The sequence below is a fragment of the Porites lutea genome, chromosome 9 (assembly GCF_958299795.1).
Source record: "Porites lutea chromosome 9, jaPorLute2.1, whole genome shotgun sequence".
In the NCBI taxonomy this organism is placed as follows: Eukaryota; Metazoa; Cnidaria; class Anthozoa; order Scleractinia; family Poritidae; genus Porites; species Porites lutea.
Genome location: NC_133209.1, coordinates 24,155,875 through 24,168,049, shown reverse-complemented (window position 1 = coordinate 24,168,049; position 12,175 = coordinate 24,155,875). Strand labels below are relative to the sequence as shown.

The window sequence follows — 12,175 nt, the reverse complement described above, 5'->3', positions numbered from 1 at the left end:
AGCTTGCTCGCAGGCTAGACACACGTGAGGCTTTCCTCCGTCGCGCGTGTCTGGCACTACCCTTCTCGCTTTGGCGCGCTTTCCTTTGTTCGCCTTAAAAACGCGAAAAAATAATGCCTGTTATGCAGGCTAGCGCATAAAGAGGGCGGATGAATAGGCGAACGGATCGGCGACTTTTGAAAATATCTTTGCCCGGATTTGAGATTCAAAGCAAGATTTTAACGGATTTCCGGATCCTGCAATTGCAGCGGATTGCGGATTCATTCATCATTCACTTTTTGGGCCCGGATTTTGGACTCTGCGTGTAATAAAAATAGTTTATCCGGGATCTCGGATTCAGGGCGAAATTTTAACGGCGGATTTGGTTAATAAACCATAACGGATCGGGGGATTTGCATACCCCTATCCACCCCCTTCATAAAGGGTATGGCTTTTGCACCAAGGTCAAAAACGGACAGATTTTTACTGTCGCTACCTAAATTTGGACTCATGATGAATGGCCTAAAAACTGTTTTTTTCGCTTTTTGCGCATGAAAACACTCAATTCAGTACCACTTCAGAACACAGCAGCAACAGGTTCTCAAATGAAGTGCAGCCTTTTAAGAATCTAGCTTATAAAAGTACAAGGATTTTAGAGAACAAGGACTGAAACATAGTCAGGGCTTTATGAAATGGTTGAGATACACAAACAATACATTCAGGTGTTTTATACTTATATCTGTAACATATTACCTTGAGAGCGAATGAAAAATTAATTAATTGATTAATTAAAGTAAAGCATGTTTGACTTCTGTTTCAAAGAAAATGAGATCATAAAATATAATGTAATATTATTATACAATTCCTCTTATGTAACTTGTCTTGTCTAGATGAATCTCCTCCGCTAACAGAATCAACCCAGGTTTAGGAGAAACATAGACAAAACACGCTGTTCTAATAGACTGTTCCTCAGGTGTTCAGAAAAAGGATAGTGATGCAAAATGGAGAGACACCCACAGCCTAATGCAGTTTTTTGGTTTCATGCTCACTTTTCTTTGCCCTGTCCACACTACCTGATTGCCTGGGACAGAGTAATTTCTTGTTGCTTTGGAAAACTTGGTGCCAAACACAAAGATTACTACTTAAAAGAAACATATAATTATTGCCATAGACAACATAGAAGAAATGTTTTTTATTCCATTGTTTCATTTTAACTTTTCTTCAGTTAGCATGTTACCATGTTACTACAAAACTTTTTTTCTAGGCCTTTAACTTTATTTTTCATCTAAGTGTAGGGTGGGGGGGGGGGGGGGTTAATGACATGTTATTACATGGGTGATAATATAAAAGTTAAAAAGTGATTAAATCTTAGAACTCAACAAGAAACATGATTGTATTCCCTGCCACTGTATTTATTTGTTAGTGGATTACTTCTCTTAGTACAAATTGGATAAAAACGCCTTTTCTCACGTAGCTTTTAGAGAAGACTACCTATCATCGCCTGCCTTTTCGTCTTCATCTTGCTTGCCCACTTTTGAAAAAGGGCAGCCTGAACTCGACGCAGGACACTTTCTTTTAGTACCCGCTGAGAGTACATCCTCGGCAGGTTCTACAAGCGACTTTCCCTCACTTTCGACAGCTTTAAACGGACACCCCTCCTTCTGTAGCACTGGACACTCATCAGCCTTCTCATTGCCGACACTGTGAATAACTTTCATGGCCTGAACTAGAGCTTCTTTGTGGTGGCAGTCCATGTCACTGCTTGGCATCTGCGATAGTTTGCTGTGAATTTCTTCCATTGATTTTGCATCCTTGAAGGCGCAACCATCTTTGAACTCAGGGCATTTTTTGATTTCTTCCAGCAGGGCTTCACTATCAACCTTGGCAAATGGACATCCTTCTTTAAAAGCAGGGCACTTCTCCCTCAACTTACTGATGTCAGCGGCAGTCAGATTTTCCAGGACATCACTAGGTGGCTTTATCAGAGGCTTTCCTTCTTTGCTGGCATCCTTAAATGGGCAGCCTTCCTTTGTTTGGAAAACAGGGCACTCTCCAACTTTTTCTTCCAAGCTTTTTGACTCAGAATGGATAGCCTTTAGCATGTTTAGTAGTTGCTCATGTGCTGAGCCTGAGTGGTGCTTTGATTCTGGCATCTTAGAAAGTTCCTCCAGTACCTCCTTCACATTGTCAGCACCTTTGAAGGGGCAACCCTTTTGGAACTCGGGGCACTTTTTCAGTTCTTCCAAGAAGAGATCTTGTGCAAGCTTGGAAAAAGGGCAGCCCTCCTTAAATGCTGGGCAGTGGTCCTTAACAGACTCTTTGTCATAGTCATGCTAAAGGACAAAGCAAAATGAGAGAATAAAGGAAAGTTCTAAGTGCTCAGTCTTAAAAAAAAGTCTGCTTTTCATGCTTTGCTTGAAATGAGTTCCTTTTAAAAGCAATGAAAGATTGGAAATTGTTTGAAAATAACAGTCAATTCTTCAGCACTAAGAAATCTGTTCTGAGATTTTCTGTCCATTGGTTACAAGAACAATTTTGCAACTCTGTTTACAGATAAATAGTTTGTCAAAACAAGAAATCAGAATTTGGATTTCTTAATCCTAGTAGATAGGGGAGACTGATTATGACAGGCGACAAACATCAAAGATCAAAAGAGCAGTGCTGCAGCTTATGTTGGAAGGTTCCTGACAGTCCACAATCCTTAGTTTTCTGTTCACAAGTTGTGACTGAATAAAAAATAATGTGGTGTTTTTATAAGTCAATAAAATCAAAATTATAGGAATGCTATTGAACGTTGTGCACTGTCAGGTCCCCCAAACATAATATTATGTGTGACAAATGAGTCTCTGAGGCTTCACCACTATTCCACTCTATTTACTGTCTTAATATTACTGACATCTACCTAGAGGATGGATTTCTCAGTGTGGAGATCTGTTTTTGGATTTTTGGTTTTATATCAAAATCTGCAATCCAGATTTCAAATTCTAAATACAGATTTCCTAATCATATGCACCCCAGTGAAGTTTTATAGAGAGCTCAAGTAATTAAGGACGTTTTTGAGCCACGCACGTCAACTGCAAGTGGACGTTTTGCATCCTTGGGCAGCGACTGTACCCCAGTTTTCGGGCAAATTGTCTGTAAAGTAATCAAAGACACTTAGTAAAACAACTTTGGTTGCATCAGGGCATATTGAAGGGAAAAACATCTCACTTTCGGTTTATATGGGAATTTAGTTTCCCCTAGTGCTTTCCTTTTTATATAAAGTTTTTTTATGATGATGATTGTTATTATTAGTTGTAACATATTTTTGTACAATGGTAAAAAGTATTATTAACCTTAATCTTAAACTACGTGCCTCGTCCAAAAAAGCCTTTGTTTGAGATCCCTACTATGTGACGACTTCCGCTAAATCACGTGTCAAGCTGAAATTTCTGTTTCGCTAAAAATATTTCATGTACTAACAACAACTGCAAGTCAAAAGGTTCAAAAGCATGCCACTGTGTTAATTTAATCTGTAGTGTTAAACGGTTTGAAAAGATTCAAAATTAACAGCTGCATTTACGGCGATAAAAGCCCTCTATAAAATCATCAGAACGAATGTTTTATTGAAATCAGTAGCCAATATCGAACGATATTGTACGGATCGATGTATATTTTAAAAGAGGCGAGCGGACAATAAAATATTTTCAGTAAACTTTGTTTATCTATCCTGGACTCTAAAGAAATGAAAGATTATCAACCGTAAAGTGAATTCGTAAGGTTCTACAGCATTCTTTGGACTTGGGCTTCGTGAAAATAGCGGTTATGAAAACAATAGACTTCCAGCTCGAGTTGAATATAGCCTTCTCCACGAAACGGCACACGTACAAAAAAATCAATGATCTTTTACCAAGTAATATTCTTGTCGAAAATCTATAGATGGCTTTCACAGTGACGTCATCAAATTATAAAGTCAAAATAACGAGATTTTACGGATTCTTATTTACTTTAGGTTGAAGATAAGCAAAAAGTAAATCTCTGTACAAGTTTTCATTCCCGTAGCATGTGTCATTTCGAAAATACAGCAATTTGAACTTCCGAGTTGTTACAGTGCGTGACACTAAAATAGGAATGCTGTCGCGTTGAAAAAAAGTATCTCCTCTTGATTTTCAGCAGCATAACCATTCCAAGTATTAGAAGGTATTTTTATGCACACGTATGCTAGTTCTTGAGTGAAAGGAAGGAGATTTTATAGAAAAAGTGTACTCCAGATGTTTTTGTTGATTTTCGGCGGCCATATTGGTGCACCAAAACTGTGCACCAATATGGCGTCTCCATACAAAGCTCTACAAAGGTGTGTGAAACGTTTCGGCAAATAAGACAGAAACTGTGGGCTACACCAAGACCTGAGACTTGGACAAATTGTTTAAAAATTAGTCTTTAATAGCATTTCATTTTCTTGGCTTCTTCCACTGGACGATTTCCAATTTATTTTTTGGTTGCCTGACAATGAAAACGATCTATAAAATTACTGTGCTAAAATAAGAGAAAAATTACTGTACATACCTCAGACTGTTCAGTTCCCGCCATCACAGTGAAATAACGCCGGCTGAATCACAGGTGGCCCAAGCTCATTTCATAAACGCGGACGTGACTCTTGCTTACGAGCGGTGTTGTGTTACAAACGGTTATTTACAAAGGTTTGTATGGGATGCAAATAAAATCAACTTACCATATTGCTTTGTTGTATTCTTTGTTGTTGCTCGCACCTCAGGCCGTTTTGAAGCGTTTTCGGCGAGTTAGCGCTATTTTGGTGTTCCATTGCGAGCAAACAACAAAGAATACAACAAAGCAATAAGGTAAGTTGATTTTATTTTTAAAATAAAATACATTTCTTCTCTCTTTTAAGAAAAGCCGTTTGCATCCTATACAAACCTTTGTAAATAACCGTTTGTAACACAACACCGCTCGCAAGCAAGAGTCACGTCCGCGTTCATGAAATGAGCTTAGGCCGCCTGTGGCTGAATCAATCAATCAAACCGCAAATGGGACTAAGAAAGTGTGACATGTCATGTTTGACGCCATATGCACAGCGGGTAACATCACGATTGTCATGATAATGCACCAGTCATTTGAAACCCCCGCTTCCGCCATTGGCGGATACCCGGGGCAAACTAGGGGTTTTCACCGCGTTTTCAACTCGATTGGGTTCCCCAGTGTAAAATGACAGGCTTGCGCGACTCCCTTGCTCGTATTTTAGCCGTTATCACAGTTTTGCTGTAACAAGTGTATATCCTGTAAAGACCCCCCTTTCTTGTAATGGCTTCTCCTCAAATATCTCTTTAAGTAATGATTGGTTAGTAATCAAATGCCATTTGCTCATAAGAATTTGTTTCGGCACTGATGGTTGAAATTGCGTTACAAAAAGCAAGATGCGTTTGCTTTCTTTACGCTTGTTGAAGGGCTTTTATTCCTGTCCTCAAAATTCACTTTAGACTGCGTGGCAGGCTTTTGAAAGGGAAGGGGAAGGAATTAGGGCGCGAGACCGCGCGCGAGGGAAATATGTCTTCATTGTCTTTATCTAATAATTCTGCAAGTGTGGAAATGTGGAAATCTGGAAATGTGTTTTAGTTGTTTTAATCTAATAACTCTGGAAGTGTGGACTGAATCTGGAAATGTAGAAATCAGGAATGTGTCTGGGATGCCCCGAGGGGGGTACTTGGGTTATTTTTTTTCTGGGTATGTGTTGCTGGCCTCTGAGAGCCCCTACCCCATTATAGTCCATTCTGTGGCCAATTATAGACCCCGCCTTAGTCACTTTTGGCCTTTGGGCTAATCAGTAATTCTCGGGATCCCAACTATATGGTCACTATCTATTTTTACGAATTGATCCATTTTTTAGATTGAATGAAGAACACTTTACTTTTCATCTACAGTGCAAACATTCTGGTAGGTTTGCTAACCGTACATATGAGAAATTACCCTGCGAGCAGAGTCTCCTTCGACCTTCCTGGATCGCAGGGTAATGGAAAATTGTCTTACCCCAAAGAATCTGAAAATGTGCGACCCCATTCTAGTAGCTCTATTGAAAATACGACCTCATCACTGTCATTCCCGTCGTGAAAATGCGACCCGATCCAGCGGCAAATCCCCAATAGCCCCTTATAAGGAAGTACCCCCTCCCCCGGGCTGGTATAACTAAGACACTTCCATATGAAAGGGGAGGGAATGCAAAAGTGTTCTCCGTCGGGGGTATGGATACCGTAAAATTCCGAAAATAAGCCCCGGGGCTTGTATTTTTCAAAGGCCCTTTTTGAGGGGCTTATATACGGAGGGATATTTGCGTTTCAAAATCAATTGGGCTAGCCTTATAGTTGGAAGAAAATGTACCGTTTTAGCTTTGTTTTACTTTGTATTTGAGAGCAATTTTCCAAGTACAAGCCCCCCGGGGGGTTTATATTTGAAGGGGCGATTTAACGGAGGGTTTTTTGCGTTACCGGTTTGGGTGGCTTATATTTGGAGGGGCTTATACACGGAGGGGCTTATTTTCGGAATTTTACGGTATTTCTGAAACTACGCCATACAGAGTCACATATTTTCAATGGTCACCCGTAAAGCGACACTGTCGCGTCCAGTACAAAGGAAGCCTTCTCTCCTTCTCTCCCCTAGACCCTTTGGAAGGCCTGATAGTCAGGCTAGTACAAAGGTCACGCGTCACCTATTCAATTGTATGTAAATTACTTTATATCGTTTCCTCGTGGGTCGCCTGTGGCTGAAGTGAGGTTTATACTTTGCTGTTTGCTCGATTTGTACATGTCTGATAGTGAAACGCCAAAGCTGATAATTGTTTCTGATGCTCTAATTTATAACAAGGGAAAATGCTTAGCGTCAAATTAGTTTATGCAACACTGAGTTTGCTGGCCGGTTTCATAGTATATTGCTTGATATTTCTAGTACATTTTTATTTTTCCTTAATGGTCTTCCGGAATTATTACTGACATCACTGACGACTGAGATAAAAACTTCACCGCCCTGTATAAAAGTGATACCGGAAGTCTTAATCACAATTCTACAACAAGTATAGGTTGTTCTCTCGAAAAGGGACGAATCAAACTTCGTCGGATTCAGCCCGGGGGGGGGGGTACTCCCTTATATAAGCTATATAGGTATGTGCCGCAAAATCGGATAGGGTTTTTGTGCCATTTTGGTCTGAAAACGAGTATACACTTTAGCCATTTTGGTCTGGAATTGGGTTGGGTTTTCGAGGGAACTACGGGGGTGTATGAACATTTTTATCGTTTCAGTTCCAAATGAGTAAGAAAGAAAGAGAAATATGCAAATTCGAAATGGATTTGAATAATTTTTGTGTTTGCGCCCTAATCTAAGTAATGATAACATAATTTCTGCCTAAAGGCCAGGTCTGAAAACGGGTATGGCCATTTAGATTTCTGGTCTGAAAACGGGTGTGGATAATTACATTTTTTGGTCTGAAATCGTATCAGAATTTGAGGAACCATGCAGGCGACACACCCCCACGAAGAATTCGCAGGAGTAAATTAACGCCCCGGGGATTCCGCTTATTTAGAAAACAAATAATACGATAGTTGGTTTTGCAGTCACTTGTAGATTGTATTTTCAAATTACAGTTTACCTATCATGACTTATTACGTCTCAGTAATCTGAAATGTTTGGTTTTAAGAAAGACGATTTTTCTCAGAAAGCGATTACTAAAGCGTGACGTTTCCAAGACCTGATTAAAGCAGTCACGCACTATCAGCCCCAGGAAGTAGAAAGCTCTGAAAGAGACATGGGGAAAGCGAAGGACTGGGCCCCGCTTGCATCTCATGAATCTCAGTAAATTTTAAAATAAGTATGCGTGGTCGCTTAATAAATGGCGAGCGGTGTTAAGCTTGTTGAATGAGTAGAAAACAAATTCAACGTTTTTTTTTAAAAAAAGATATTGTTGTTTAACAAGTCGCTACTTTAATTGAACGGATCGAATCGATCCCACCCATTTTTGCTCTTGTTCAACAAAACGTTTAACATGTTGAATGGCCTATTACAGCATTCAACATGGCACGATACGCCCGCTTGGTTGCAACATTTGTTGGTCAAAAAATGACCTTTTTCCACATATTCAGGGGTGTTATAATTAAAACGACCGTACCTTGCACTAATCTGCTGACTTTAGATAGATAGATAGATAGATAGATAGATAGATAGATAGATAGATAGATAGATAGATAGATAGATAGTTTATTCTGATTAAAATCGCAGCCAAAAGCTGAATTAGATTAATCGTTACAATAATAAAATCTAATAAAAATATGAGAAAAAATATAAGAAAAATGTACACATATGTAGCTAAAAATTTAATTACAGTTGCTATATATAAATGTTTTCTTAAGTCTCTTCGTCTTAGCCAGAGGGACATTAAAATTCTTCTTTCGTCTTAAATTGGATTCACAATTGTTACGAGGTGGCAAGAGCTCATGCAGTTTATGGTCTGAGTTACAAGTGATGGAATCAAAAAGCTTAGTTGTGATAGACTGCCTGCGTCGAGAGAGCGTCTCCAAGTTGGCTTGATGTAATGCGTCGCTATATGGTACAAACGAAAAAATAATTCGCATGGCGCGCTTTTGTAGCTTTTCTAGCTCTGCGGATAAATATGCGGGAAGCGCGTTGTGAAACACCAGGCATGCGTATTCCGTTACTGGGCGGATACAGGTCAAGTAAAAGATTAGCAGATCTTTGGCGAGAATATTCGCTCTCTTCAGTTGTTTAAGAAAATATAATCGGCTCGCTACTTTTTTACTTATTTCAGCAACATGACAGTTCCACCGGAGGTCGGATGATGTATTTAGACCTAACAACTTAACAGTGGACACTACCTCTATTGCTTTCCCGTTGATAACAATGGGAGCAAAGTCCGCGGCTGATTTAGCGAACGAAATTCGTAGTTCCTTACACTTCGACTCGTTTAGCTGGAACTTGTTTTGGTTAGACTTAGCGATCAGTTCCTCCACATCGGATTGGATACGGCTGTCTTCCTTCTTGTCAACACACTCTGCAATAGTTGTGTCATCCACATATTTCTACAGTTCCGTGTTGCTGGTGTTGATGTCATCAATCATGAGAATAAACAGCAACGGCCCGAGCTTGGTTCCCTGAGGCACCCCTGCTGGTACGTTCCTCCATTCAGATAAGCAATCTTCTCCCAATTTGACTCTCTGCGTGCTATCTGTAAGGAAATCGATGATCCAAAACCATACGCCAAACGGCATGTCCAGGGCCAGCAGCTTCCTTTAAACTGTGTTGAAAAAAAAAAAACTGGGAAAATGGAGCACTAAACTTTAGATAAATTTTAATCGTAAGCATCTTTTCTCACAGTTCTCTTTCACATCCTTTCGTCTGTGTGATCAATCGCTTTTTGTTCTAGGTTCTTAGTGAGATGAGCAGTCAGGTTTGTGATAAACTATCGGAAAGGCCATGGCAAAAATACGATACATCGTCTGTACCAAAGATTCCAGGCATTTATGCCAAAGGTGAAAAAAAAGTTGGAAGCAAGAAAATTGAATACATGTATGTTGGAAGATCAGAGGATATGAAAAGAAAGTTACAGCAGCATAAAGGTCCAACCCCGCAACAAGACATAGACCAGCGGGTCGCTAGAGAATTTAAACAGCAGAAGGAATCTGAGCTCAGGATAAAGTATGTTTCCGAAAAGCAGCAGAAAACAAAAGAAGGTGCGTATATTGACTGTCTGACGAAGAAGAGTGGACACCGTCCTGTGATGAACAAGCGTTCTGGTGACGGTTGCGCGTCCTGTGCAGTGGGCCACAAACAAAGTACCAGAAACAAAGTTCTGAAGACTGGTTCTAAAATGAAATCACCCAGCAAAACATCTACCATTACACCAGTAACCAGTAGATCTAAAGTGGGAACCTCTGGCCCTACAGCACGGTCATCCAGTGGCTCTAAAGTGCGATCTTCAGTCAAAGTGTCTTCTACTCGATCTTCGAGTGGGTCCAGAGTGGGGTCCCCTGGTGGTACTAAAGTGCGATCAGGAGTCAGAGCTTCACCTAGATCATTTGGTGGGAGGAGAGGGAGATAGGCGTTTTCTGATAGGCCATGCTCGCAGGAGCCGATTAATTAGCCTCTGATGTTAGCTTACCTTATTATAGGAAATTAACGGTCCACGAAATTAAGGTATTCTTGGAAATTACAGCGACTTAAATTAACACCAATTTAATGGAAAACTTCGAGAAAAGGAAATTAACGCGAAAAAGACGGTAAAATTTCAAAAATGACGTTCACGATAATTTCATGAAGCGTTCATTTCCTATAGTAAGGTATTCATTTGGGTTATAAATTGAATCAGGAAACATTATTAACCTGTCATGACTGTCTTAATACTTAGCGTGGGACCAGTCTCTGCAGTGGGGGAAAAAGCCAAAAAGCGGGGTCGGGATAGGAAAAATATCGGCGAGCGGTTGCCCGAGCGGTGCCACCCTTTCCCCTCCCCGGAATACTTCTCGGTTCGCTTCGCTCGCCGATTTTTTTTTTTTCGCCCACGCCGATTTTTTTCTCCTTTTCCCCCAATGCGGAACTTGGTCCCAGGCCACTTAATACTAGATTGCTGCAATATCTCTCACTTGTCACTAAACGGAGAAACATTCTCATTTATTTGTTGATGTTTTGCAGATAAATACAGCCTTCTTGACAGGTATTCGAAATTTAGGGTAAAAATAAGGCGAACTAACGCAACAGTAGGTGGTGTTCAAATTTTGAGCTTTGGGCTACCTGAGCACTAAGTTGCTGCCGATATCTCTTGGATCTGTGACGTGGTAGATCGTAGTCTAAAAGGAAAATTAGGTTTACCCAGCTAGCACTGCACGTTATAATCCGGCCTGTGATCCCAGAACCACATAAAGGAGCTTCAATTAAAACAAAACGAAAACACGCTACATGGAGTTCTTCTGTGATCAGTACTATTTCGCTCTTTGCTGAACTGAAACAATTAACAATTATTCTTTGAAATCGAGGTGAATAGTGGCTAAATATTTACCGAGCCGCGAAAGCGGCGAGGTAAATATTCCCAAAGCCAATATTCACCGAGATTGAAAAGAATAATTCTTTTAGTATATACACACGAAGTGATCTCAACAAAATCAGAGAAAAAACCTTTAAAAAGTACGATTTGATTGAAAGGATCAAATCACGCGTAAGTTTAAAAATAGATCTTTGCAGAATTTTCAAACATGCAATTCACAAGTTTATCATTTCGCAAACAACAGCGTAATGGCTTAAATGGAACCGCTAAAAGTTTTAACTGTTTCCTTACCTGAGAAGAAAAGCAGAGCTTTGTTGTTCAGTTTCTGTTGATTCGCCAAGTTTATAGCCAAAAGGGTTTGTTGTGTCGTTCTTCGCATGAAGCGCTGACAAAAATGGCGGCTCGGTTGCTCGAGGTAAGACATCGTCTTCTTGTATCATTCTTTTTCCTGTTTATTTGAAACGTAAAATTTCTGCAAACATTTCCGTTTAAATTTGTTTGTCATAAATAAAATTCGATTTTTGAGCCAAATTTTCTTCTTAGAAAACGCTGAGTTTTTCACGAAACGGCTTCTTCTACGCGGTATAGTAAACCCCAACCATCGTTGCTGCCTGACGTTGACTCCACCCTGCATCGCATCGCCCAGTGGTCTCATATCATCGTCACAGACCTGACAAGTGCCTTTTACCAAATACCTTTGGCTAAAGAGTCCATGAAGTATTGCGGCGTTGCCACTCCGTTTAAAGGGGTACGAGTCTACGTTCGTTCCGTTATGGGTATGCCCGGATCGGAAACTGCCCTTAAAGAGGTTATGTGCCGCGTCCTAGGCCCACTACTACAAGACGGATCCGCTGATGATCTGTACTGCGGCGACAACACACCCCGAGAGCTACTCCACAACTGGAAGAGGGTCCTACAAGCCCTACACAAGTGCAACCTGCGTTTGTCTGCCCACAAGACCATCATCAGTCCCAAAACTACCACTATTCTCGGCTGGATCTGGAATACTGACTCCCTTTCCGCCAGTCCCACCGTCTTAACACCCTCGCCACGTAGCCCGAGCCGAACCCTGTCGCTCGCTTGAGATCCTTCATTGGCGCTTAGAAAGTCCTTTTTCGTGTCATTCCAAGGTGCTCAAGTTACCTCACTCCACTGTATGCGGTA

The 12,175-nt window shown here is 40.6% G+C and overlaps 2 protein-coding genes across 2 annotated transcripts; one reads left to right on the top strand and one right to left on the bottom strand.

Annotated features, from left to right (window-relative positions):
- Window positions 1-1,466: 1,466 nt before the first annotated feature.
- On the bottom strand, window positions 1,467-4,569 carry LOC140949082 (uncharacterized). Its single transcript, XM_073398325.1, has 2 exons — window positions 4,525-4,569; window positions 1,467-2,312 (listed from the first exon to the last, which is right to left on the bottom strand). The coding sequence occupies exons 1-2, from the start codon at window positions 4,546-4,548 to the stop codon at window positions 1,467-1,469; spliced, it is 870 nt and encodes a 289-aa protein (XP_073254426.1). The 5' UTR covers window positions 4,549-4,569.
- A 2,154-nt stretch (window positions 4,570-6,723) lies between these two features.
- LOC140948192 (uncharacterized) lies at window positions 6,724-10,088 on the top strand. Its single transcript, XM_073397413.1, has 2 exons — window positions 6,724-6,890; window positions 9,398-10,088. Exons 1-2 carry the CDS (start codon window positions 6,837-6,839, stop codon window positions 10,070-10,072), a joined length of 729 nt encoding a protein of 242 aa, XP_073253514.1. The 5' UTR covers window positions 6,724-6,836; the 3' UTR covers window positions 10,073-10,088.
- The last annotated feature ends 2,087 nt before the right edge of the window (window positions 10,089-12,175 follow it).